Below are 26,985 nucleotides of genomic sequence, written 5' to 3'. Positions count from 1 at the left end.
TTCAAAATGCATTGAAATTGAAACGACAGAAGCACTTGGAGTCCGTTTTTTCACTTCGTGGATTTGTTTATGTTAAACGTACTGGAACAGATCCTCCTACTCTAATAGAGAATAACGAGCAGTTAACACAACTTTTTCGAGAAACACCAGATCGCACCATCAACGATAACTGAAATGAATCTTGCAATATCTTATAATAAGTCCCAATTAGTTTTGTTAATTTTATGTTTCTTCTTGTTATTAAGAATTTTTTATTATACTCAAAAATTTTATATGTGTTGTACAACTATATTTATTAATGCTAACTTTAATAGAGCTCATAACTACGAAGAACAAATATATACATTACCAGCATTGCTTATCCAATTGACTTGTGATGCCAAGTAATACTGCTTATGGTTCCAGAGATAATCTAAACTGTATGATTAGAATTCTTAAAAACCAGAAATCAGGATTAACGATTGTCCACATCAATGCCCAAAGTCTAAATAATAAATTAGATGAACTTCGTGATATATTTGTTAACTCTGATATAGATATAATATGTATATCCGAAACCTGGTTCCATCCTGAAATATCTGACAATTTGTACTCTTTACCGGGATATAAAGTTTTGAGAGCTGATAGGCACTCCCATGCTGGTGGAGTTGCAATATATTTAAAAAACTGTATCCACGGTACTATAAAACTGAAGTCTGAGCAAGGCAACTGTATTGAATACCTCTTTGTTGAAATAACTGGCATTTCTAACTCGTCAATGCTTATTGGATGTGTATATAGGCCCAACAGCAGCACACCGTTTGACATGCTGATATCGTGCCTTGAAAGAATATCATTACGATATAATGATATTGTTATTGCGGGAGATTTTAACAGCAATATTTTAATTGAAACGCAATTTTCTGATGCTATGGAACTTCTTGATCTGGTACCTACTAACCGCTCTGTTCCAACCCATTTTACTAATCATTCGTCTACTCTTTTGGACATTTTCTTTGTGAACTGTGAGTCAAAGGTTCTTTTATATGACCAAATTGCTGCACCGGCTTTTTCTAAACATGACTTGATATTTCTTGTGTATGACTATCACATAAATCAACAAGACGAGGCAATTACATTCCGTGATTTTAAAAAACTGAACTATAATCTTCTTAATAGCCTTACTGATAATGTCGAATGGGATTCTATATATCAGTTAAATTCTGTGGATGACCAAACAGCATTTTTGCAGCATTATATTAGCTTAATATATAGTCAATGTGTTCCTGAAAAAACCATTACCATAAAAAATCAGCAACCCCCATGGTTTAATGAACAGCTACGTGCACTAATCGATGAAAGAAATATTGCATACAAACGATGGAAACGATACAGAACAACACAACTGCATGAGCGCTTTAAGTGTGCCAGGCGAAATGTTGGGAAAAGCATAAACGAGGCCAAAACGCTATTCTTTCGGAAAAAATTTCTGAATGCTGTTAACAGCAGATCTAAATGGAAGGAAATTCGTAAAATTGGCATAGGAGCGAAAACAAACACCAACTTTCCGCCCAATCTAAACATCAATGAACTGAATGAGCATTTTGTATCTGTTTGCTCTATATGTCCCCATGAAAATATATATGAAAATATGAACACTGTACAAGTGGAAAATCCATTTTCCTTTTGCTGTGTAGACCAAACTGACGTTTTGAACAGCATACTCTCAATAAAATCTGATGCAACTGGAACTGACGGAATAAATCCAAGATTTATCAAAATTATCATGCCAAAATTGCTGCCATATGTAACATATATTTTCAATACTGTTCTGACCAAGTCCACCTTTCCGCATGAATGGAAGCTCGCTAAAATCATACCGACTAGAAAATCGAATAATGAATACCGCCCCATTGCAATCTTACCGTTCTTATCCAAAGCGCTAGAATGCATAATGGCGAATCAAATCGAACAATTCCTGTGCACTCAAAATCTATTATCAGAATGGCAATCTGGTTTTAGAAAAAAGAGAAGTTGCACATCTGTCTTAATAGACGTTGTTGAAAATATTAGACAAAATATGGACAACAAGATGGTATCTTTTCTCCTTCTATTGGATCACAGTAAAGCATTTGATACTGTAAACCATCAAATTCTTGTAGTCAAGCTCTCAAAACTATTTAATTTTTCCCGAACTGCCTGTCAACTGATATCATCGTACCTGTCTCAAAGATCTCAGTCCGTATATTGTAATGATATCTGGTCAAATACGCTTCATGTTCCAAATGGTGTGCCCCAAGGCTCAATCCTGGGCCCATTGTTATTCACCATGTACATTAATGATCTGCCCGATGTACCTTTAACATGTAAGATACAAATGTATGCTGATGACGTTCAACTGTATACCTGCACGAAACTGAATGACTTTCAAACATGTATTTCTAATGTAAATAATGATTTGAATTTAATATATTGTTGGGCTGTTAATAATGCCTTACGTTTAAATCCTACCAAATCTAAGCTGATCATCATACACAAAAGAAGTGTAACAATCCCTGACCAAGTTGAAGTAAAGATTGAGAACACGATTGTAAACCGTGTTCAAGCAGCAACAAACTTGGGTTTAACATTCAACTCTACCTTAACTTGGACGAATCATATAAATGCAGCTGTGGGAAAAGTTCGTGGTATGCTGCGGAATATGTGGGCAGCTCGTCTGTCAACTCCTTTCGAAATTCGTATGCTACTTGCTAAATCTTACTTAATCCCAACTCTTCTATATAATTGTGAATTATTTGCAAGTTGCAGTGCTGATGACAATAGGAAAATCAAAGTTGCCTACAATGATATTGCACGATATGTATACAACAGACCACGGTATGACCACATATCACAATTTGCTTATCAGATTTTTGATCTTTCAGTTGAAAATTTACTAAATGTTAAATGCTTGCAATTACTACATAAGGTTATTTATAACAAAGAACCTGAATATCTTTACAAACACCTACAATTTGCTAGATCAAATCGAGGGCGCAAACTGATTCAACCTAGATTTGAATCTCAAATCACTGAAAGGCAATTTATTGTAAACAGTATTCGTCTCTGGAACACCCTCCCATCATATATACAACTCATAAGCAATGCTATTGAATTCAAAACGGAGCTACATGATTATTATAAGTAGAAATTGTATGTAGTCTAGTAGTATAAGTTATAATTAAATTATTTATTTATTTTTTTATAAGTTATAGTTTATAATGGAATTAATTGATGAAACTGCACTGTTGTGAACCAGCACAGTAAAATATAAGATATAATCTTGTTGTGCTTGGTGTTAAATAAATGAAATGAAATGAAATGAAATGATGTGTACAAGATTGATACCCACTTTCGGGACCAATTTTCTGGGCGTCAACCCTTTCCCCAAAACACCCCACAAACAGCAATTATTTATTTTTCCAAAACACCCCCTAAAGGGTAAAAATTTTGGGGCCAATTGTTTGAGCACGCCTTATCCCATAAACTTCCCTTAAACCAATGGCAATATGGGGTTTAAATAAATGGTATTTGAGCACTATGCTGATATTTTTTTTTTTTCAGGGCCAAATGTCTAGGGGATCACTTTACCCCAGAAAACACCCTCAAATCGGACATAATGACAATATCGGGCTGAAATAAAGACTTTTAAGAATATTGTATATCAAACACCCAAACGTTAATTACCTTAAATCCTCCGAGCGAATTCGTAGACCAATAAAGATCACATAGGATTCAGATAAAGGCATTTATATACTTATACTGTTAGTCAAGCGATATACATTTACTATTTTCGTAGCATGGTATTTCACTAAAAGCTCTTTAATTGTCGAGAATAAATATTCAAAGAAAAAGAAGGCGCAGCGGAGTGGGCCCGGTTCAGCTAGTTGACAAATTAAGAAAGAATTTACAACTGCAAGAAAAGAGATATCTCTTACTATGAATGAATTTGAGATTTTCAGTTCTACATTTTTTTTTATTTCTCCAAAAATTTGCAAAATCGAGAATGCCTACGATGAAAGGATGTCAAGTAGAAATTTCTTTTTCGATCGATTTTATTGAAGTTCGAAGAATAATTTGAGTGTGTCATTTGATCAGAATGTATATCTTAATTTGAACCGATTTCTATGAAATTTACAAGTAATATTAAGAGTGATGAGAAAATCCTTCCTGGCAAATTTCGAGAGAATCTGTAAACCATTGAGTACTTTATTGCAATATTTTTCAAAATCGGACGAAAATATATATGGGAGCTATATCCAAATCTGAACTGGATTTTTTCAATTTCAATAGGCTTCGTCTCTAGGCTAAAAAAGTGTATGTGCTAAATTTGAAGATGATCGGATGAAAATTGCGACCTTTAGATTGTACACAAATTAACATGGACCGACAGATAGATCGAAGGACATATCTAAATCAGAAAGTGATTCTGAGTCGATCGGTGTACTTATCAATGGGTCTTTCTCTCTTTCTTCTGGGTGTTAAAAATAAATGCGCGAAGCTATAATACTCTGTACCACAGTGGTGGTGTCGGTTTTAAAAAGTTGGTTGAGAATCAAGAGACTGATATATTGTATATGGCAGCTATAATCAAATCCCATCTGCAACATATTCCGAGAGGATGTATAGATAGGATGTATATCTTTGTAGCTCACCGCACTTTTATGTCATTTACTAGTAAAGAACTAATATCTAGTGATGGTCTATATGGGTTCTATCCTTAAAAATGGTGAGATCTAAGCCATACTCGATATGGACGTCTATGGACCAAACACAGTTAAATGTGACGAATCTCAGCGAAAGCGGGCACAGAATTAAGCTTTTAAGGACCTCACAATTTAAATTTAGGGACGGTTTACATGCGGGCTTTATCAATATACAGTCCGATATTGACCATAGCCGTCTATATACAGTCCGTCTGTCTGTCGAAATCACGCTACAGTCTTTAAAATTAGATATATTGAGCTGAAACTTTGCAAAGATTCTTTTTTTGTCCATAGGTTTAGGTTAAAGATGGACTATATCGGACTATGTCTTAATATAGCCCCCATACAGACCAATCTGCCGATTTAGGGCCATAGGCCATAAAAAAACACATATATTATTCGATTTCGCTGAAATTTGAAATCAATCTGAGGCTTCCCGTCATCCGTGTCCTACATGGTTCAGATCGGTCTATATTTGGATATAGCTGTCAAAAAGATCAATATTTTGTTCTACAAAGTTAATCAATGACTTGTACTTATTAAACCATTCAATGTCCGTGCAGAATTGTATAGAAATCGGACCATATTTCGATATAGCTATGGGTGCTTAAATTATGCATCTTTCACCGGATTATGATGAAAGGTGGTTTATATATATATACACGATATGGTGGGTATCCAAAGTTCAGCACGGCCAAACTTAATGCCTTTTTACTTGCTTCATGTAGACTGAAAGGAAACCCTTCGTAACCGGAATGAAATCTTACCGTGATGCAATAAAATGTTGTCACTGATTTGGAACCAACGAAGAGCTCCACCATAAGATGGGGGGTATACTAATTTCGTCATTCTGTTTGTAACTACTCGAAATATTCGTCTGAGACCCCATAAAGTAAATATATTCTTGATCGTCGTGACATTTTATGTCGATCTAGCCGTGTCCGTCCATATGTCCGTCCGTCCGTCTGTCTGTCGAAAGCATGCTAACTTCCGAAGGAGTTAAGCTAGCCGCTTGAAATTTTGCACAAATACTTCTTATTAGTGTAGGACGATTGGTATTGTAAATGGGCCATATGGGTCCATGTTTTGATATAGCTGCCATATAAGCCGATCTTGAGTCTTGACTTCTTGAGGGTCTGGAGTGCGCAATTCTTATCCGATTGGGATAAAATGTTGCACTACGTGTTTTGCTATGATATCCAACAATTGTGTCAAGTATGGTTCAAATCGGTTCATAACCTGATATAGCTGCCATATAAACCGATCTTGGGTCTTGACTTCTTGAGCCTCTAGAGTGCGCAATTCTTATCCGATTGGAATGAAATTTTGCACGACGTGTTTTTTTACGATATCCAACAACTGTGCCAAGTATGGTTGAAATCGGTCCATAACCTGATATAGCTGTCATATAAACAGATCTGGGGATTTGACTTCTTGAGCTTCTAGAGGGCCCAATTCCTATCCGATTTGGCTGAAATTTTGCATGACGTTTTTTATTTTTACTTTCAACAACTGTGTCAAATAAGGTTCAAATCGGTTCATAACCTGATATAGCTGCCATATAAACCGATCTGGGATCTTGACTTCTTGACCCCTAGAGGTCGCAATTATTATCCGATATGCCTGAAATTTTGTACGACGGATCCTCTCATGACCATCAACAAACGTGTTTATTATGGTCTGAATCATTCTATAGCCCGATACAGATCCCATATAAATCGTTCTCTCTATTTTACCTCGTGAGCCCCAATGGGCGCAATTCTTATACGAATTGGCTGAAATTTTACACAGGTCTCCAACATATAATTTAATTGTGGTCCGAACCGGACCATATCTTGATATCGTTTTAATAGCAGAGCAACTCTTTTCTTATATACTTTTTTGCCTAAGAAGAGATGCCGGGAAAAGAACTCGACAAATGCGATCCATGGTGGAGGGTATATAAGATTCGGCCCGGCCGAACTTAGCACGCTTTTACTTGTTTTCTAATAATTTATTTTCTTTGTTCTGCTCGCGGTGCTTGTTTTCGTTCGTTTACTAGGTTAGGTTGAAAAGAGGGTGCAAACATTAATCAGCCTCATGCCACTATGGACATACACTATGGACATACACATATTTTATGCACAACTTCGTGCAGGGCAGTCTCCACCGACCTTCCCTTGACATAGCCATGCTGTTTGTATTTGAGCAGTTCGCTGGATGTCCTACTCTTTATCATGGTGTCCACAATACGTTCCATGGTTTTGAGTAGAAAGGACGTAAGGCTTATGGGTCTTTAGGCCTTTGGTGTCGCATAACTTGCCTTGCCGGGCTTGGGTATAAACACCACGGTTGCTCTGTTCTCACTCCCATGTCGTCTACTAAAGTTTCAGTTTGGACATGGGTTTTTGAGAGAAACTTTTTTATCTTGGCGTCGTCATTGACGCTATCGAAGCTTCCAGGAGGCACATTTTGCCGCTCTGGTAATCTTATTGTATTCCTTGAACCGTGTGTGATACACATCACAATAAACTTCCGCCTTTTTACGACGTGCTCTGTTAAAAAGTCTGCGGACCTCTTTCCCAATATTGCGAATTTCCTCGGTCATCCAGGGTTTTTCTTGGTCTGATTTCCTTTCCGAAGAGGACAACTATCTTCGTCAGTCGTAATCCTGTTGACATTTTCGTCAATCTCTTCTATGCTTGGACAATCTAAATTATCTTGCCCAAGTCTTCTTCTGAGTAGCCTTCCGAATTTTGTACAGTTGGTTTTCAACTTATTCCGGAAGCTTATCGGATTCGGCGCTGGCCGTGCTATTCTAAACCTAATGTAGCGATGGTCAGAAAAAGAGTGTTCCATGGAGACCCTCCAATCCTGAACCTCATCGATTAGATTTTCCGAACATATCGTCACATCTAATACCACCGCCCTAATCCTATTACCAAAGGTAGCGGTGTAATAGTTCAGTCTACAAACTTTAATCCGAGTCGTAATGGCGTAATGGCTGAATTAAGGCAATATGAATCTTGCCCTTGCTTTTTTTCTCCATCAGAACGTGTATAGCAGTCTCTCTCCGGTGGAGGTTTATCTAAATTGCCTAAATAAAATAATGTCAATAAAATGTTGTCACTGATTTGGAACCAACGAAGAGCTTCATTGCATTTATGAAACAAGCTTCATTCAATTATTTTTATACCCTCCACCATAAGATGGGGGGTACACTAATTTCGTCATTCTGTTTGTAACTACTCGAAATATTCGTCTGAGACCCCACAAAGTATATATATTATTGATCGTCGTGAAATTTTATGTCGATCTAGCCATGTCCGTCCGTCTGTCCGTCCGTCTGTCTGTCGAAAGCACGCTAACTTCCGAAGGAGTAAAGCTAGCCGCTTGAAATTTTGCATAAATACTTCTTATTAGTGTAGGTCGGTTGGTATTGTAAATGGACCATATCGGTCCATGTTTTGATATAGCTGCCATATAAACCGATCTTGGGTCTTGATTTCTTGAGCCTCTAGAGTGCGCAATTCTTATCCGATTGGAATGAAATTTTGCACGACGTGTTTTGTTATGATATCCAACAACTTTGCCAAGTATGGTTTAAATCGGTATAGCTGCCATATAAACCGATCTTGGGCCTTGACTTCTTGAGCCTCTAGAGTGCGCAATTCTTATCCGATTGGGATGAAATTTTGCAAGATGTGTTTTGTTATGATATCCAACAACTGTGCCAAGTATATTTCAAATTAGTCCATAACTTGATATAGCTGCCATATAAACCGATCTTGGGTCTTGACTTCTTGAGCCTCTAGAGTGCGCAATTCTTATCCGATTGGAATGAAATTTTGCACGACGTGTTTTTTATTATATCCAACAACTGTGCCAAGTATATTTTAAATCAGTCCATAACTTGATATAGCTGCCATATTAACCGATCTTGGGTCTTGACTTCTTGAGCCTCTAGAGTGCGCAATTCTCATCCGATTGGAATGAAATTTTGCACGACGTGTTTGGTTATGATATCTAACAACTGTGACAAGTATGGTTCAAATCGGTCCATAACCTGATATAGCTGCCATATAAACCGATCTGGGATTTTGACTTCTTGAGCCTCTAGAGGTCGCAATTATTATCCGATTTGCCTGAAATTATGCTACGGATCCTCTCATGACCATCAACATACGTGTGTATTATGATCTGAATCGGTCTATAGCCCGATACAGCTCCCATATAAATTGATCTCTCTATTTTACTTCTTGAGCCCCAAAGGGCGCAATTCTCATTCGAATTGACTGACATTTTATACAGGTCTCTAACATATTATAATATAATAATAGCAGAGCGGAAGAGAGATGCCGGGAGAAGAACTCGGCAAATGCAATCCATGGTGGAGGGTATATAAGATTCGGTCCTGCCGAACTTAGCACGCTTTTACTTGTTACATATTAGATTGGGTCGAAAAGGATATTTCAATGTGTTGTAAACGGAGTGACAAAATGAATATACCCCCACAATTCGGTGGTGGGTATAAAAATCATTTTACTATATATTATTAGGTTAGGTTTGGTTAAAAAACAGGGTGAGGATATTATAGCCAGTATTCGGATTGTTGGGCCCTCTAAAAACTAAAATGTAATCTCGAAAAAGAAAATTTTAAGTTGGGAATTCCGTGATACTACAAAATCTTTAACTGTTTCCAATACAACTCCCCCAAGTTGGTTTATGTCTGGTATTGTGTCCTCACCTAAGTACCGGTGTCTTTTAGAAGCAAAAGCTGGGCATTACATAGGAAATGCTCCAACGTCTCGTTATCTTCACCACATGCCCTAAACATGCTGTAACTTGCTGCAGCTATTTTGTATAAGTGAGCTCGTAATCCTATGTGTCCCGTTATGATACCAATAGCTATACTGACCTCATTCTTACTTCCTTTCAGTAATAGCCTCGTCCTCTTACGATCCCGATCACCCCATAACATGATCTTCCAGATGGCAATGATAGGGTTTCGTTAGCCAAAGACTGTGAAGCTGACAGCAGTGCCTCGCACTCGACTTCAAATATCGCCTCAGGTGTCCAATCGGAAATCACTTCCCTTACCGCGTTGGTATGAGTTGGACCCATCCTCAATCCATTCTCCCATCGCCTTAAGTCTCATAGCCGCAGTGGCTGCCTCACACTTAATCTGTATGTCAATGGGTTGGTTATCTACAAAAGTATCCAGTGGCCTAATATGCGAGGTCCTCATCGCTTCGCCTATGCCAAGACAACATGTTCTCTGAAACTGTTGTATGGTCCTTATGTTGCACTTTTTCTCCATAGCAGTCCACCAAACTACTGAGACGTAAGTAAGTGTTGGTCTAATCACGTTCCTGTAGAATCAATGGACTATCCTCGGATTCAGGCCATATTTCGATGCTTCGGGCCATCTACATAGTGCCCAACATCTGTAAACCTTATCAGTACGCTTCTGAATGTGACACTTCCAACTAAGTTTCCTATTCAAAATCACTCCAAGTTATTTGACATTGTCATATATCGAAATCGTGTTATTGAGGAAACGTGGTGCGTCAAATTGGCCCACCTTCGTCTTTCTCGTGAATAGGCTTTTTCCAGTCTACTCTGCGTGAATATTGAGACCCCTGGGTTAAGCGGAGTCATATTCCTTATGAAAAAACTTTTCGGTCCTTTTGCATAGCTGGTTAGGATTCTTACCTGTCAGAGGTATTATAACATCGTCTGCGTTGCACACGGATTCAAATCCCTTATCAGTCAGCATGCGTATCAGGTAATTTATGGTGCTAACCCAAAGTAGTGGCGATAAAATGCCCCCCTGTGGCATGCCCTGTGCCACTCTCTCTTTTATATTTATGTCATGGGACCCGCAATGCATACAAGTGTTCCTTAGCATATGTTTTATCCAGTCTCTAAGGACCCGGTCCACCCCGTACTGGTCTAAGGATTGGATCAATGTGTCCGTCCGCACATTGTTAAACGCCCCCTCGATGTCAATGCATACCGCCAATGCGTACGTCTTGGCATCGAAGGATTCTTCCTATTCTTATCATTGACTTTCTCTTGACATAGGCATGCTGTTGTTGTTGAGCAGTTCGGTGGTTTTCCTACTCTTTATCATGGTATACACAATACGTTCCATGAATGTGAGTAAAAAGGACGTTAGACTCATAGGTCTGTAGGCCTTTGGTGATTTGAAGCTACTCAAAGCTTCTTTGACCATAAATTCCGTTATGATAAACCTTCGATAAACTTTATTTTTCGAAGATTCCGATATCTCAGCGAGCCCCGTCATTTCCTGTTGTAAATGCGTTTTCATCAAAAGCTTCAACATGTCCTCCGTTGCCTCTGCTCTTACTCCCATGTCGTCTAATAACGTTTCAGTTTAGACATGGGTTTTTGGGATTTTTGCCCAAGTCTTCTTCTGATTAGCCTTCTGAATTTTGTCCAGTTGGTCTTCAACTTATTCCGGAAGCTTATCGGATTCGGCGCTGGCCATGCTATTCTAAACCTAATGTAGCGAAGGTCAGAGAAAGAGTGTTCCATGGAGACCCTCCATTCCTGAACCTCATCGATTAGATTTTCCGAACATATCGTCACATCGAATACTACCTCCCTAATCCTATTACCAAAGGTAGCGGTGTAACCAATACTAAGAATTATTAGATCGTTTGTATTCAAGAACTATGCCAGGGCTTGGCCCCGCTTATTAGTGTTGGTACTACCCCACGAAATGTGGTGAAAGTTCGCATCGCACCCTATTAGTACCTCGTTTCCTGTCTGTTTTGCTTTCCTCACCAACCGTTGCAGCTCCGACGTTGGTGGCGGTGTCGGAGAGTCGAAAGGCAGGTAAAGTGATGCCAGGTATGCTCCACCGTCTCCCTATCTCACCACTGTTGCATCCGACGTTGACAACTTTGGGGAAAACATATAATTCAAATTTTTATGACACATAACCCAGGTCCTCGGCCCACTACCAGTGTTAGCAAAGAATAATTGGTAGTTGATATGGTTCAGTAAAGAAACTTTGTTCCGGGTCGTCCATGGCTCCTGAATTAAGGCAATATGAATCTTGCCCTTGCTTTTTTTTCTCCATCAGAACGTGTATAGGAGTCTCTCTCCGGTGGAGGTTTATCTAAATTGCCTAAATCATTGGTCCTCCAGTAAATTGGCATCTTGGGAGTAGGTGATGATCTCATCGTCTGCTCCCTGTTCTTTAGACTGCATTGACTCTCCTGTCACTGCACTGTCTGATGTCATCGTTTTATGTTCTTTGCCTAGTCTAGTCTTCCGACTTTTATAAAGTCGGTAATGGTTCCATCGTCGGGTCCCTGTTCGTTAAGCTTTATTGGGTTTCCATTCCCTGTACTGCCTGATGTTTCAATACAAGGATCTCTGCCTATCTTAGCCTTCCAAATCTCAAGTAAATGGGCTTCTTGGGAGTAGGTGATGGTACCATTATCGGCTCCCTGTTCGTTGGGTTGCATTGAGACTCCTGTCGCTGCGCTGCCTAATATTAATTAGGATCTTTACCTATCCCAGTATTCCGAGTCATTAAGTCGGTGATGGGTCCGTCGTCGGGTTACTGTTTGTTAGGCTATGTTGGGTCTCTCACCACTGCACTGCCTGGTATTTTAGTATTAGGATCATTGCTTCTCCTAGTCTTTCCAATATTGAGAGATGCCGTGATTGTCTCGTTGTCGGTCCCCTGTTTGTTGGGCGGTGTTGAGTCACCTGCCACTGCACGCCCTGATGACGCAGAATGAAAATGTCTGCCTATCCTAGTCTTCCCAATCTTGAAAAAGACAGCTTTGCTCCCGTAGTGCGCCATGCATTTAGTCTTAGCCAATATTGGCACGGAGACTTGATCAATGCCAACCACAAAGAGAGTTCCTTCCTCCTTCTCCTCCCTGTGGATGACATCCTACTTCTTTGCGACCAAACCTTCGTTTTGCTTGCCCAAGAATCCCAACATGCGCTCCGTCGCAGATTTACTGCCCCATCCCTTGATGAAGACCGTAGCCTTTGTGAGGTAGGGGATATCCATCTTTTTCACCAGGTTGAGCTTTACGCCCTCACAGGGAACGTGAATACCTCTGACGATTTGTTTGACGGTATCAATACATTCCGCCAACGCAAAACGCAGCGTAAAGATGTCCCTTCTAAACTCGCAGTTCATCATTTGTATGGGTGGACCCTCTACAGAATTCCACACATGTTCAAAAATACGATGGTTAACCAGATCCTCCACTTGGGACCGATGATCTGGTGGAATCCTACCGGACAGCCGATATTGATGACAGCCGATATTGATGACTGCATAAGTCAGCTCATCTCTGTTGTGCTTCCTTGCCACTCCGGCGTAAGAGGGCGGCTCCTTACCATTCTCAGCGACCATCTTCCCCTTCCGTGATGGCTGTGGCCTCCTTTTGGAAGTTACAGTCCTCCATGATGACTCTGGGACCGCGCTTCATTCGTTCCTGTTCCAACTTTGTCCACCTCCGGAGGACACTGTCTGAAGTCTCCATTGCGGGATGGCTGGCTTGGTTTTCACAGAGTACTTGAAAGCGGGAATCTCTTTTTTTCTTCTTCAGTAGTTTAGCAGTGTTATGCTCTTCGGCAGATCTGATTCTTTTTATACCCACCACCGAAGGATGGGGGTATATTCATTTTGTCATTCCGTTTGCAACACATCGAAATATCCATTTCCGACCCTATAAAGTATATATATTCTTGATCAGCGTAAAAATCTAAGACGATCTAGACATGTCCGTCCGTCTGTCCGTCTGTCTGTTGAAATCACGCTACAGTCTTTAAAAATAGAGATATTGAGCTGAAATTTTGCACTGATTCTTTTTTCGTCCATAAGCAGGTTAAGTTCGAAGATGGGCAATATCGGACTATATCTTCATATAGCCCCCATATAGACCGATCCTCCGATTTAGGGTCTTAGGCCTATAAAAGCCACATTAATTATCCGATTTTGCTGAAATTTGGGACAGTGAGTTAAATTAGGCCCCTCGACATCCTTCGTCAATTTGGTTCACATCGGTTCAGATTTGGATATAGCTGCCATATAGACCGATCCTCCGATTTAGGGTCTTAGGCCCATAAAAGCCACATTAATTATCCGATTTTGATGAAATTCGGGACAGTGAGTTGTGTAAGGTCCTTCAATATCCTTCGCCAATTTGGTTCAGATCGGTTCAGATTTGGATATAGCTGCCATATAGACCGATCCTCCGATTTAGGGTCTTAGGTTCACAAAAGCCACATTTATTATCCGATTTTGATGAAATTCGGGACAGTGAGTTGTGTAACGCCCCTCAATGTCCTTCGTCAATTTGGTTCAGATCGGTCCAGATTTGGATATAGCTGCCATATAGACCGATCCTCCGATTTAGGGTCTTAGGCCCATAAAAGCCACATTTATTATGCGATTTTGCTGAAATTTGGGACAGTGAGTTGTGTTAGGCCCTTCAACACCCTTCGTCAATTTGGCTCTGATCGGTTCAGATTTGGATAAAGCTGCCATATAGACCGATCCTCCGATTTAGGGTCTTAGGCCCATAAAAGCCACATTTGTTATATGATTTTGCTGAAATTTGGGACAGGGAGTTGTGTTAGGCCCTTCGACATTCTTCGTCAATTTGGCCCAGATCGGTCCAGATTTGGATATAGCTGCCATATAGACCGATCCTCAGATTTGGGGTCTTAGGCCCATGAAAGCCACATTTATTATCCGATTTTGCTGAAATTTGGGACAGTAAATTTTGTTAGGCCCTTTGATATCCCTCATCAATTTGGTGCAGATCGGACCAATTTTGGATATAGCTGCCATATAGACCGATCTCTCGATTTCAGGTTTTGGGCCCATAAAAGGCGCATTTATTGTCCGATGTCCCCGAAATTTGGAACAGTGAGTTAAGTTATGCCCCTCGACATAATCCTGCAATATGGCACAGATCGGTTAAGATTTGGGTATAGCTGTCATATAGACCGATCTCTCTTTTTAAGGGTTTGGGCCCGTAAAAGGTGCATTTATTATCCGATGTCGCCGAAATTCAGGTATACAATTTTCACCGGATTTTGATGAAAGGTGGTTTACGTATATTCCCGAGGGGGTGGGTATCCAAAGTTCGGCCCGGCCGAACTTAACGCCTTTTTACTTGTTCCAACTAGCGTAGAAGTGTTTGGAATGTCAGTTCTATCCCTTTCAGCATCCTGCACTTTCGCCCGATTATGCTGCCGTTACATACTCCTCTGTCTCCTTCGTCGTGCACCGGATCGCTTTCACGGTCTGCTTGTGAGCTTAGCAAAGCCATCGCTCACTTCTGTTTCTGACTGTTTCATTGACACAGTCGCTGTCTGAATCCGAGTCAGAAACATCACCTTTACTTAAAGGCTGTGCATCCCTCTGGTTTATCCGTCTCTTCTTCATTAAGCAGTTGTGTGCTTGAAGCATTACTCTCTACTACAGGTTCCAAGGCACCCACACCTATAAGAGGGGAGGACAACACGCTACGGTCTGACGCCACCACCGCAGATGTTGAGTCTTTGGAGTCCATTTCTAGCCTACTCCAAAAGGCTTTAACATTTTTTTTTCGTAATAGGTAGTACTTATTCCGAATTACGGATATATATATTTTTTTTCTTTGAGGAACGAAATATAAACACTTCCGCTTCACTTAACGGCTACAATACAAGTAATCGTTCGTAGTTCGTTTACTAATTAATCTCGTGTTTTTTCGGGCAATCTTTCTACAAATACCCTAGAAACAATTTTGGCGCCGCCGTGATTTGAACCCATTATCTCATGTTTGGTAGTCTTGCACGCATCCTACTGACATCATCTTCCTTATGATGAAATTGCTCCATCAGTATGACTGCACAGTAATTAATTAAATTTAAGAAAAAGGAAAAAAATATTTTTTCTTTAATACGAAATATATATTTCTTAGGCCGAATTTTTTTAAACAAATCTAAAGAAAAAAATGTATTTTTTTTTTTGATTAACCGGGGGATTCGAGCCTCGGTTTGCAAGTACTAAATGGCATGCGAATTATATATTGAAGTTCTTCATTAAAGTGATGAAACCCTTTTCATTAATTAAAAGTTTTTCAACGACACCATAGTATTGGGCTATACTGATTTCATAATTCCGTTTGTAATACCTCGAAATATTCGTCTAAGACTCCATTAAGTACATATATTCTTCATCATCATGACATGTTAAGTCGATGTGACATAGCTCCCATATAAACCAATTTTCCGAATTTACTTCTTGAGCGCCCAGAGGGCGCAATTCTTATCCGATTTTACTTTTTATCGCACAGTGACTTCTTCTATGCCCTGTAATGTACGTGTCAAATATGGTCTGATTCGGTTCATAACCTAATATAGCTCCCATATTAACCATTCACCCCATTTTACTTTTTGAACCTCTGTAATTTTGCAAATATTTCAGCAAAATCGAATCGGTCGATGACCTGAAATAGCTCCAAAAGCATAGCAATTCTTATCCATTATCTTTTGTTTGCCGGGCATAGAATTTGACAAATGCGACGCATGTTGGAGGGTAATGTAAAATTTGGCCTGGCCGAACTTAGCCCGCTTTTACTTGTTTAAATTTTGCTTTTGAAGAAATTTAATTAAATTATTGTTTTTAAAACAATTTTTTCAAAATCTTTATGAAAAATTTTACAGCAACTTTGTCTTACAAAGCAATTGATTTAAGCTTTGTCATAAGACTTCTAAAAATAAAATCTTGATTGATATTTTATTTTAAGTATTTTTATACCCTCCACCATAAGATGGGGGGTATACTAATTTCGTCATTCTGTTTGTAACTACTCGAAATATTCGTCTGAGACCCCATAAAGTATATATATTCTTGATCGTCGCGACATTTTATGTCGATCTAGCCATGTCCGTCCGTCTGTCCGTCCGTCCGTCTGTCTGTCGAAAGCACGCTAACTTCCGAAGGAGTAAAGCCAGCCGCTTGAAATTTTGCACAAATACTTCTTATTAGTGTAGGTCGGTTGGTATTGTAAATGGGCCATATCGGTCCATGTTTTGATATAGCTGCCATATAAACCGATCTTGGGTCTTGACTTTTTGAGCCTCTAGAGTGCGCAATTCTTATCCGATTGGGATGAAATTTTGCACGACGAGTTTTGTTATGACATCCAACAACTGTGCCAAGTATGGTTCAAATCGGTCCATAACCTGATACAGCTGCCATATAAACCGATCTTGGGTCTTGACTTCTTGAGCCTCTAGAGTGCGCAATTCTTATCCGATTGGAATGAAATTTTGCACGACGTGTTTTGTTATGATATCCAACAACTGTGCCAAGTATGGTTCAAATCGGTCCATAACCTGATACAGCTGCCATATAAACCGATCTTGGGTCTTGACTTATTGAGCCTCTAGAGTGCGCAATTCTTATCCGATTGGAATGAAATTTTGCACGACGTGTTTTGTTATGATATCCAACAACTGTGCCAAGTATGGTTCAAATCGGTCCATAACCTGATACAGCTGCCATATAAACCGATCTTGGGTCTTGACTTATTGAGCCTCTAGAGTGCGCAATTCTTATCCGATTGGAATGAAATTTTGCACGACGTGTTTTGTTACGATATCCAACAACTGTGCCAAGTATGGTTCAAATCGGTCCATAACCTGATATAGCTGTCATATAAACCGATCTTGGGTCTTGACTGCTTGAGCCTCTAGAGTGCGCAATTCTTATCCGATTTGAATGAATTTTGGCACGTAATATTTTGTTATGATATCCAACAACTGTGCCAAATATTGACTTCTTGAGCCTCTAGAGGGCGCAATTCTTATCCAATTTGAATTAATTTTTGCACGAAGTATTTCGTTATGATATCCAACAACTGTGCCAAATATGGTTCAAATCGGTTCATAACCTGATATAGCTGCCATATAAACCGATCTGGGATCTTGACTTCTTGAGCCTCTAGAGGTCGCAATTATTATCTGATTTGCCTGAAATTTTGTACGACGGATTCTCTCATGACCATTAACATACGTGTTTATTATGGTCTGAATCGGTATATAGCCCGATACAGCTCCCATATAAATCGATCTCTCTATTTTACTTCTTGAGCTCACAAAGGGCGCAATTCTTATTCGAATTGGGTGACATGTTACACAGGTCTCCAACATATAATTTAATTGTGGTCCAAACCGGACTATATTTTGAAATCGCTCTAATAGCAGAGCAAATCTTTTCTTATATCCTTTTTTGCCTAAGAAGAGATGCCGGGAAAAGAACTCGACAAATGCGATCCATGGTGGAGGGTATATAAGATTCGGCCCGGCCGAACTTAGCACGCTTTTACTTGTTTTTTATACCCTCCACCATAAGATGGGGGGTATACTAATTTCGTCATTCTGATTGTAACTACTCGAAATATTCGTCTGAGACCCTATAAAGTATATATATTCTTGATCGTCGTGAAATTTTATGTCGATCTAGCTATGTCCGTCCGTCTGTCCGTCCGTCCGTCCGTCCGTCCGTCTGTCTGTCGAAAGCACGCTAACTTCCGAAGGAGTAAAGCTAGCCTCTTGAAATTTTGCACAAATACTTCTAATTAGTGTAGGTCGGTTGGTATTGTAAATGGGCCATATCGGTCCATGTTTTGATATAGCTGCCATATAAACCGATCTTGGGTCTTGACTTCTTGAGCCTCTAGAGTGCGCAATTCTTATCCGATTGGAATGAAATTTTGCACGACGTGTTTTGTTATGATATCCAACAACTGTGCCAAGTATGGTTCAAATCGGTCCATAACCTGATATAGCTGCCATATAAACCGATCTTGGGTTTTGAATTCTTGAGCCTCTAGAGTGCGCAATTCTTATCCGATTGGAATGAAATTTTGCACGACGTGTTTTGTTATGATATCCAACAACTGTGCCAAGTATGGTTCAAATTGCTCCATAACCTGATATAGCTGCCATATAAACCGATCTTGGGTCTTGACTTCTTGAGCCTCTAGAGGGCGCAATTCTTATCCGATTGGAATGGAATTTCGCTCGACGTGTTTTGTTATGATACCTAACAACTGTGCCAAGTATGGTTTAAATCGGTTTATGTTTCGATATAGCTGCCATATAAACCGATCTTGGGTCTTGACTTCTTGAGCCTCTAGAGTGCGCAATTCTTATCCGATTGAAATGAAATTTCGCACGACGTGTTTTGTTATGATATCCAAGAACTGTGCCGAGTATGGTTCAAATCGGTCCATAACCTGATATAGCTGCCATATAAACCGATCTTGGGTCTTGACTTCTGAGCCTTTAGAGGGCGCAATTCTTATCCGATTGGAATGGAATTTTGTACGATGTGTTTCGTTTTGATACCCAACAACTGTACCACGTATGGTTCAAATTGGTTCATAACGTGATATAGCTGCCATATAAACCGATCTTGTGTCTTGACTTCTTGAGCCTCTAGAGTGCGCAATTCTTATCCGATTGGAATGAAATTTTACACGACGTGTTTTGTTATGACATCCATCAACTGTGCCAAGTATGGTTGAAATCGGTCCATTGCCTGATATAGCTGCCATATAAACCGATCTGGGATCTTGACTTCTTGAGCATCTAGAGGTCGCCATTATTATCCGCTTTTGCCTGAAATTTTGTACGACGGATTCTCTCATGACCATCAACAAACATGTTTATTATGGTCTGAATCTGTCTATAGCCCGATACAGCTCCCATATAAATCGTTCTCTCTATTTTACTTCTTGAGTCCCGAATAGGCGCAATTCTTATGCGAATTGGCTGACATTTTACACAGGTCTCCAACATATAATTTAATTGTGGTCTGAACCGGACCATATCTTGATATCGCTCTAATAGCAGAGCAAATCTTTTCTTATATCCTTTTTATACCCTCCACCATAAGATGGGGGGTATACTAATTTCGTCATTCTGATTGTAACTACTCGAAATATTCGTCTGAGACCCTATAAAGTATATATATTCTTGATCGTCGTGAAATTTTATGTCGATCTAGCCATGTCCGTCCGTCTGTCCGTCCGTCCGTCGGTCCGTCCGTCCGTCCGTCTGTCTGTCGAAAGCACGCTAACTTCCGAAGGAGTAAAGCTAGCCGCTTGAAATTTTGCACAAATACTTCTAATTAGTGTAGGTCGGTTGGTATTGTAAATGGGCCATATCGGTCCATGTTTTGATATAGCTGCCATATAAACCGATCTTGGGTCTTGACTTTTTGAGCCTCTAGAGTGCGCAATTCTTATCCGATTGGGATGAAATTTTGCACGACGAGTTTTGTTATGACATCCAACAACTGTGCCAAGTATGGTTCAAATCGGTCCATAACCTGATACAGCTGCCATATAAACCGATCTTGGGTCTTGACTTCTTGAGCCTCTAGAGTGCGCAATTCTTATCCGATTGGAATGAAATTTTGCACGACGTGTTTTGTTATGATATCCAACAACTGTGCCAAGTATGGTTCAAATCGGTCCATAACCTGATACAGCTGCCATATAAACCGATCTTGGGTCTTGACTTATTGAGCCTCTAGAGTGCGCAATTCTTATCCGATTGGAATGAAATTTTGCACGACGTGTTTTGTTATGATATCCAACAACTGTGCCAAGTATGGTTCAAATCGGTCCATAACCTGATACAGCTGCCATATAAACCGATCTTGGGTCTTGACTTATTGAGCCTCTAGAGTGCGCAATTCTTATCCGATTGGAATGAAATTTTGCACGACGTGTTTTGTTACGATATCCAACAACTGTGCCAAGTATGGTTCAAATCGGTCCATAACCTGATATAGCTGTCATATAAACCGATCTTGGGTCTTGACTGCTTGAGCCTCTAGAGTGCGCAATTCTTATCCGATTTGAATGAATTTTGGCACGTAATATTTTGTTATGATATCCAACAACTGTGCCAAATATTGACTTCTTGAGCCTCTAGAGGGCGCAATTCTTATCCAATTTGAATTAATTTTTGCACGAAGTATTTCGTTATGATATCCAACAACTGTGCCAAATATGGTTCAAATCGGTTCATAACCTGATATAGCTGCCATATAAACCGATCTGGGATCTTGACTTCTTGAGCCTCTAGAGGTCGCAATTATTATCTGATTTGCCTGAAATTTTGTACGACGGATTCTCTCATGACCATTAACATACGTGTTTATTATGGTCTGAATCGGTATATAGCCCGATACAGCTCCCATATAAATCGATCTCTCTATTTTACTTCTTGAGCTCACAAAGGGCGCAATTCTTATTCGAATTGGGTGACATGTTACACAGGTCTCCAACATATAATTTAATTGTGGTCCAAACCGGACTATATTTTGAAATCGCTCTAATAGCAGAGCAAATCTTTTCTTATATCCTTTTTTGCCTAAGAAGAGATGCCGGGAAAAGAACTCGACAAATGCGATCCATGGTGGAGGGTATATAAGATTCGGCCCGGCCGAACTTAGCACGCTTTTACTTGTTTTTTATACCCTCCACCATAAGATGGGGGGTATACTAATTTCGTCATTCTGATTGTAACTACTCGAAATATTCGTCTGAGACCCTATAAAGTATATATATTCTTGATCGTCGTGAAATTTTATGTCGATCTAGCTATGTCCGTCCGTCTGTCCGTCCGTCCGTCCGTCCGTCCGTCTGTCTGTCGAAAGCACGCTAACTTCCGAAGGAGTAAAGCTAGCCTCTTGAAATTTTGCACAAATACTTCTAATTAGTGTAGGTCGGTTGGTATTGTAAATGGGCCATATCGGTCCATGTTTTGATATAGCTGCCATATAAACCGATCTTGGGTCTTGACTTCTTGAGCCTCTAGAGTGCGCAATTCTTATCCGATTGGAATGAAATTTTGCACGACGTGTTTTGTTATGATATCCAACAACTGTGCCAAGTATGGTTCAAATCGGTCCATAACCTGATATAGCTGCCATATAAACCGATCTTGGGTTTTGACTTCTTGAGCCTCTAGAGTGCGCAATTCTTATACGATTGGAATGAAATTTTGCACGACGTGTTTTGTTATGATATCCAACAACTGTGCCAAGTATGGTTCAAATTGCTCCATAACCTGATATAGCTGCCATATAAACCGATCTTGGGTCTTGACTTCTTGAGCCTCTAGAGGGCGCAATTCTTATCCGATTGGAATGGAATTTCGCTCGACGTGTTTTGTTATGATACCTAACAACTGTGCCAAGTATGGTTTAAATCGGTTTATGTTTCGATATAGCTGCCATATAAACCGATCTTGGGTCTTGACTTCTTGAGCCTCTAGAGTGCGCAATTCTTATCCGATTGAAATGAAATTTCGCACGACGTGTTTTGTTATGATATCCAAGAACTGTGCCGAGTATGGTTCAAATCGGTCCATAACCTGATATAGCTGCCATATAAACCGATCTTGGGTCTTGACTTCTGAGCCTTTAGAGGGCGCAATTCTTATCCGATTGGAATGGAATTTTGTACGATGTGTTTCGTTTTGATACCCAACAACTGTACCACGTATGGTTCAAATTGGTTCATAACGTGATATAGCTGCCATATAAACCGATCTTGTGTCTTGACTTCTTGAGCCTCTAGAGTGCGCAATTCTTATCCGATTGGAATGAAATTTTACACGACGTGTTTTGTTATGACATCCATCAACTGTGCCAAGTATGGTTGAAATCGGTCCATTGCCTGATATAGCTGCCATATAAACCGATCTGGGATCTTGACTTCTTGAGCATCTAGAGGTCGCCATTATTATCCGCTTTTGCCTGAAATTTTGTACGACGGATTCTCTCATGACCATCAACAAACATGTTTATTATGGTCTGAATCTGTCTATAGCCCGATACAGCTCCCATATAAATCGTTCTCTCTATTTTACTTCTTGAGTCCCGAATAGGCGCAATTCTTATGCGAATTGGCTGACATTTTACACAGGTCTCCAACATATAATTTAATTGTGGTCTGAACCGGACCATATCTTGATATCGCTCTAATAGCAGAGCAAATCTTTTCTTATATCCTTTTTATACCCTCCACCATAAGATGGGGGGTATACTAATTTCGTCATTCTGATTGTAACTACTCGAAATATTCGTCTGAGACCCTATAAAGTATATATATTCTTGATCGTCGTGAAATTTTATGTCGATCTAGCCATGTCCGTCCGTCTGTCCGTCCGTCCGTCGGTCCGTCCGTCCGTCCGTCTGTCTGTCGAAAGCACGCTAACTTCCGAAGGAGTAAAGCTAGCCGCTTGAAATTTTGCACAAATACTTCTAATTAGTGTAGGTCGGTTGGTATTGTAAATGGGCCATATCGGTCCATGTTTTGATATAGCTGCCATATAAACCGATCTAGGGTCTTGATTTCTTGAGCCTCTAGAGTGCGCAATTCTTATACGATTGGGATGAAATTTTGCACGACGTGTTTCGTTACTATATCCAACAACTGTGCCAAGTATGGTTTAAATCGGTCCATAACCTGATATAGCTGCCATATAAACCGATCTTGGGTTTTGACTTATTGAGCCTCTAGAGTGCGCAATTCTTATCCGATTGGAATGAAATTTTGCACGACGTGTTTTGATATGATATCCAACAACTGTGCCAAGTATGGTTCAAATCGGTCCATAACCTGATATAGCTGCCATATAAACCGATCGTGGGTCTTGACTTCTTGAGCCTCTAGAGGGCGCAATTCTTATCCGATTGGAATGGAATTTCGCTCGACGTGTTTTGCTATGATACCCAACAACTGTGCTAAGTATGGTTTAAATCGGTCCATGTTTCGATATAGCTGCCATATAAACCGATCTTGGGTGTTGACTTCTTGAGCCTCTAGAGTGCGCAATTCTTATCCGATTGAAATGAAATTTTGCACGACGTGTTTTGTTATGATATCCAAGAACTGTGCCGAGTATGGTTCAAATCGGTTCATAACCTGATATAGCTGCCATATAAACCGATCTTGGGTCTTGACTTCTGAGCCTTTAGAGGGCGCAATTCTTATCCGATTGGAATGGAATTTTGTACGACGTGTTTCGTTTTGATACCCAACAACTGTACCACGTATGGTTCAAATTGGTTCATAACCTGATATAGCTGCCATATAAACCGATCTTGTGTCTTGACTTCTTGAGCCTCTAGAGGGCACAATTCTTATCCGATTTGAATGAATTTTTGCATGAAGTATTTTGTTATGACATCCATCAACTGTGCCAAGTATCTGGGGATCTTCACTTCTTGATCCCTAGAGGTCCCAATTATTATCCGATATGCCTGAAATTTAGTACGACGGATTCTCTCATGACCATCAACAAACATATTTATTATGGTCTGAATCTGTCTATAGCCCGATACAGCTTCCATATAAATCTTTCTCTCTATTTTACTTCTTGAGTCCCCAATGGGCGCAATTCTTATGCGAATTGGCTGACATTTTACACAGGTCTCCAACATATAATTTAATTGTGGTCCGAACCGGACCATATCTCGATATCCCTCTAATAACAGAGCAAATCTTTTCTTATATCCTTTTTTGCCTAAGAAGAGATAACGGGAAAAGAACTCGACAAATGCGATCCATGGTGGAGGGTATATAAGATTCGGCCCGGCCGAACTTAGCACGCTTTTACTTGTTTATACTTGTGTCTGTGAAAAAATTTATTCCAAAATGTTATCGTTATAAAAATAATGTGCAAAATTTTTTCTTTAGAAAACATTTCATTCATATTTAGAAAAAAAATATTTTGAGGTGAACCGTGCCAAATTTAATCTTTAGAAGATTTTTCACTGATACGTTTTCTTTAGAGAAATTTAAATTGAAATTTTGTCTATAAAAAATAACGACTTTAGAAAAAATGTTATTACAATTATATCTTTGGAAAAAATTGAATAGAAGTTATGAATGTTTTCATTGAGATACTTCTTTAAAAACAAACTCTCTTAAAATTTGTTTTAAGAAAATAAATCATTCAAATTTTGTCCTTAAAAAAATTTTATTGAAATTTTATTTTTAAGCAAATTTATTTTATATTTTGTTTTTACAAATGTTTTATAATAATCTTGTCTTATAAAAATCTAAATTAAAAATTTTGTTGAAAGTTCGTTTTACTTTTTTTAAATTTTGCATGGGGGCTATAGCAGGTTATAGACTAATTTGGATTGTACTTTGCACAGTTGTTGGAAGTCATGACGGAACACTATGTGCAAGATGTCAGCCAAATTAGACAAAAATTGCGGCTTCCAGGGGCTCAAGAATATAAATCGGGAGATCGGTTTATATGGAAGCTATATTAGGTTATATATAGGCCGATTTAAACCGTACTCAGCACAGTTGTTGAAAGTCATAACACAACATCATGTGCAACATTTTAGCCAAATCAGACAAAGTTGCGGCTTACGGGGGCTGAAGAAATCAAATCGGCAGATCGGTTTACATGGGAGCTATATCAGGTTCTAGACCGTTTCGAACCGTACTTCACAAAATTATTGAAAATCATGACAGAACACTATGTGCAAAATTTTAGCCAAATCGGATTCCAGTGGCTCAAGAAGTCAAATCGGGATATCGGTTTATATAGGAGCTATATCCAAATCTGAACCGATATGGCCCATTTGCAATCCCCAACGACCTACAGTACTAAATATATGTGGAAAGTTTCAAGTGGCTAGCTCTTAGCGTTCGACAGACGGACATGGATAGATCGACTAGAATGTTGAGACGAACAAGAATATATATACTTTATGGGGTCCTAGATCAATATTTCGAAGTGTTAAAAACGGAATGACAAGGTATTATACCCTCCATCCTATGGTGGTGGGTATAATAAGTTTATATACAAATATGTAAAAAAGGTATACTAGCAGACTCAAAATCACTTAGTGGTTCTACTTAGCCATGTCCGTCTGTCCGTCCATGTACTTTTCTACACAAGGTACTGAACGCATGTTGGAAGTCATTTATTTATTTATGGATTTATTGTCTACACAACAAGATAATAATCTTATAATTAGAGTGTAGATTTATTGTTATATAATACATCCGACTTTAGTAGGTTCTCAATAAATAAACTAGGTTACAATAAATAAAAAGTTGAACAAAACAGTGTTTAAAAAAATGTTAAAAAAACAGCCGTATGTAAGTGAGAATTTAACAAAAGCAGAAACAAAACAGAAACAGCTATATCAGGTTATGGACCGATTTGAACCACACTTGGCACAGTTGTTGGATAACATAGCAGAACACATCGTGCAAAATTTCATTCCAATCGAATAAGAAAAGCGCACTCTAGAGGCTCAAGAAGTCAAGACCCAAGCTCGGTTTATATGGCAGCTATATCAAAACATGGACCGATATGGCCCATTTACAATACCAACTGACCTACACTAATAAAAAGTATTTGTGCAAAATTTCAAGCGATTAGCTTTTACTCGTTCGGAGGTTAGCATGCTTTCGCCAGACAGACGGACGGACGGACATGGCTAGATCGACATAAAATGTCGCGACGATCAAGAATATATATACGTTAAGGGGTCTCAGACGAATATTTCGAGTAGTTACAAACAGAATGACGAAATTAGTATGCCCCCATCCTATGATGGAGGGTATAAAATTGTTTAAGCAAAATTTAAAGAAGTGAAATATCACTTAACTATGAGAAAAAGTGAATCTGCCGTTTTTTAAATGTAATCGTGTTGCTGATGCAGTGAATATCGTGTGGTAGATTATTCCAAAGACGTATGTTGCTAATATAAAGTTGTCGTTCAGACATAAGACTCCGTCTTCTAAAAGGTATTAACTTTCTTCCTCTATCAGATTGGGCAAACCTTAGTCTCTTAAACAAATATCTGGGTTTCGTTTCCGCAATAATCTTATGTAAAAATATTAATGATCTGGTATTTAGAAGATTGTTGAAACTAAGTCCAAATAGAGAATCTACATATTGTGAAACATGCTGATTCTTTTTTAAACCATAAACATAACGGACTATGCTGCTAAAAGCTATATTCAATTTTCGGAGGCTCGAAGAATCACAATTCTAAAAATGCTCACAACTATATATCAAACCTGGAACTAGAAATGTTTTCGCCAGAAGAATTCGTATATTTATGGGTGTAAACGAGTGTGTGATCCATAAAGCACGTAGCTTTGCATAAGTCTGCCCGGCTGCAATGTTAGCATGATCGGAACAGCTCAAAGAACTGTTAAAA

General features: G+C 39.3%; 1 protein-coding gene across 1 annotated transcript in view; it reads left to right on the top strand.

Moving 5' to 3' along the window:
- The first annotated feature begins 421 nt into the window (after window positions 1-421).
- LOC131995890 (uncharacterized) overlaps window positions 422-26,985 on the top strand; it is an 85,397-nt gene continuing 58,833 nt past the window's right edge. The window contains exon 1 of the mRNA XM_059365172.1: window positions 422-1,591. Within this exon, the coding sequence (XP_059221155.1) occupies window positions 422-1,591 (1,170 nt within the window). The remainder of the gene's footprint in view (window positions 1,592-26,985) is intronic.

This window comes from Stomoxys calcitrans, chromosome 1, assembly GCF_963082655.1.
Source record: "Stomoxys calcitrans chromosome 1, idStoCalc2.1, whole genome shotgun sequence".
Taxonomy (NCBI): domain Eukaryota; kingdom Metazoa; phylum Arthropoda; class Insecta; order Diptera; family Muscidae; genus Stomoxys; species Stomoxys calcitrans.
This window is presented reverse-complemented; position numbering and strand designations above follow the sequence as displayed.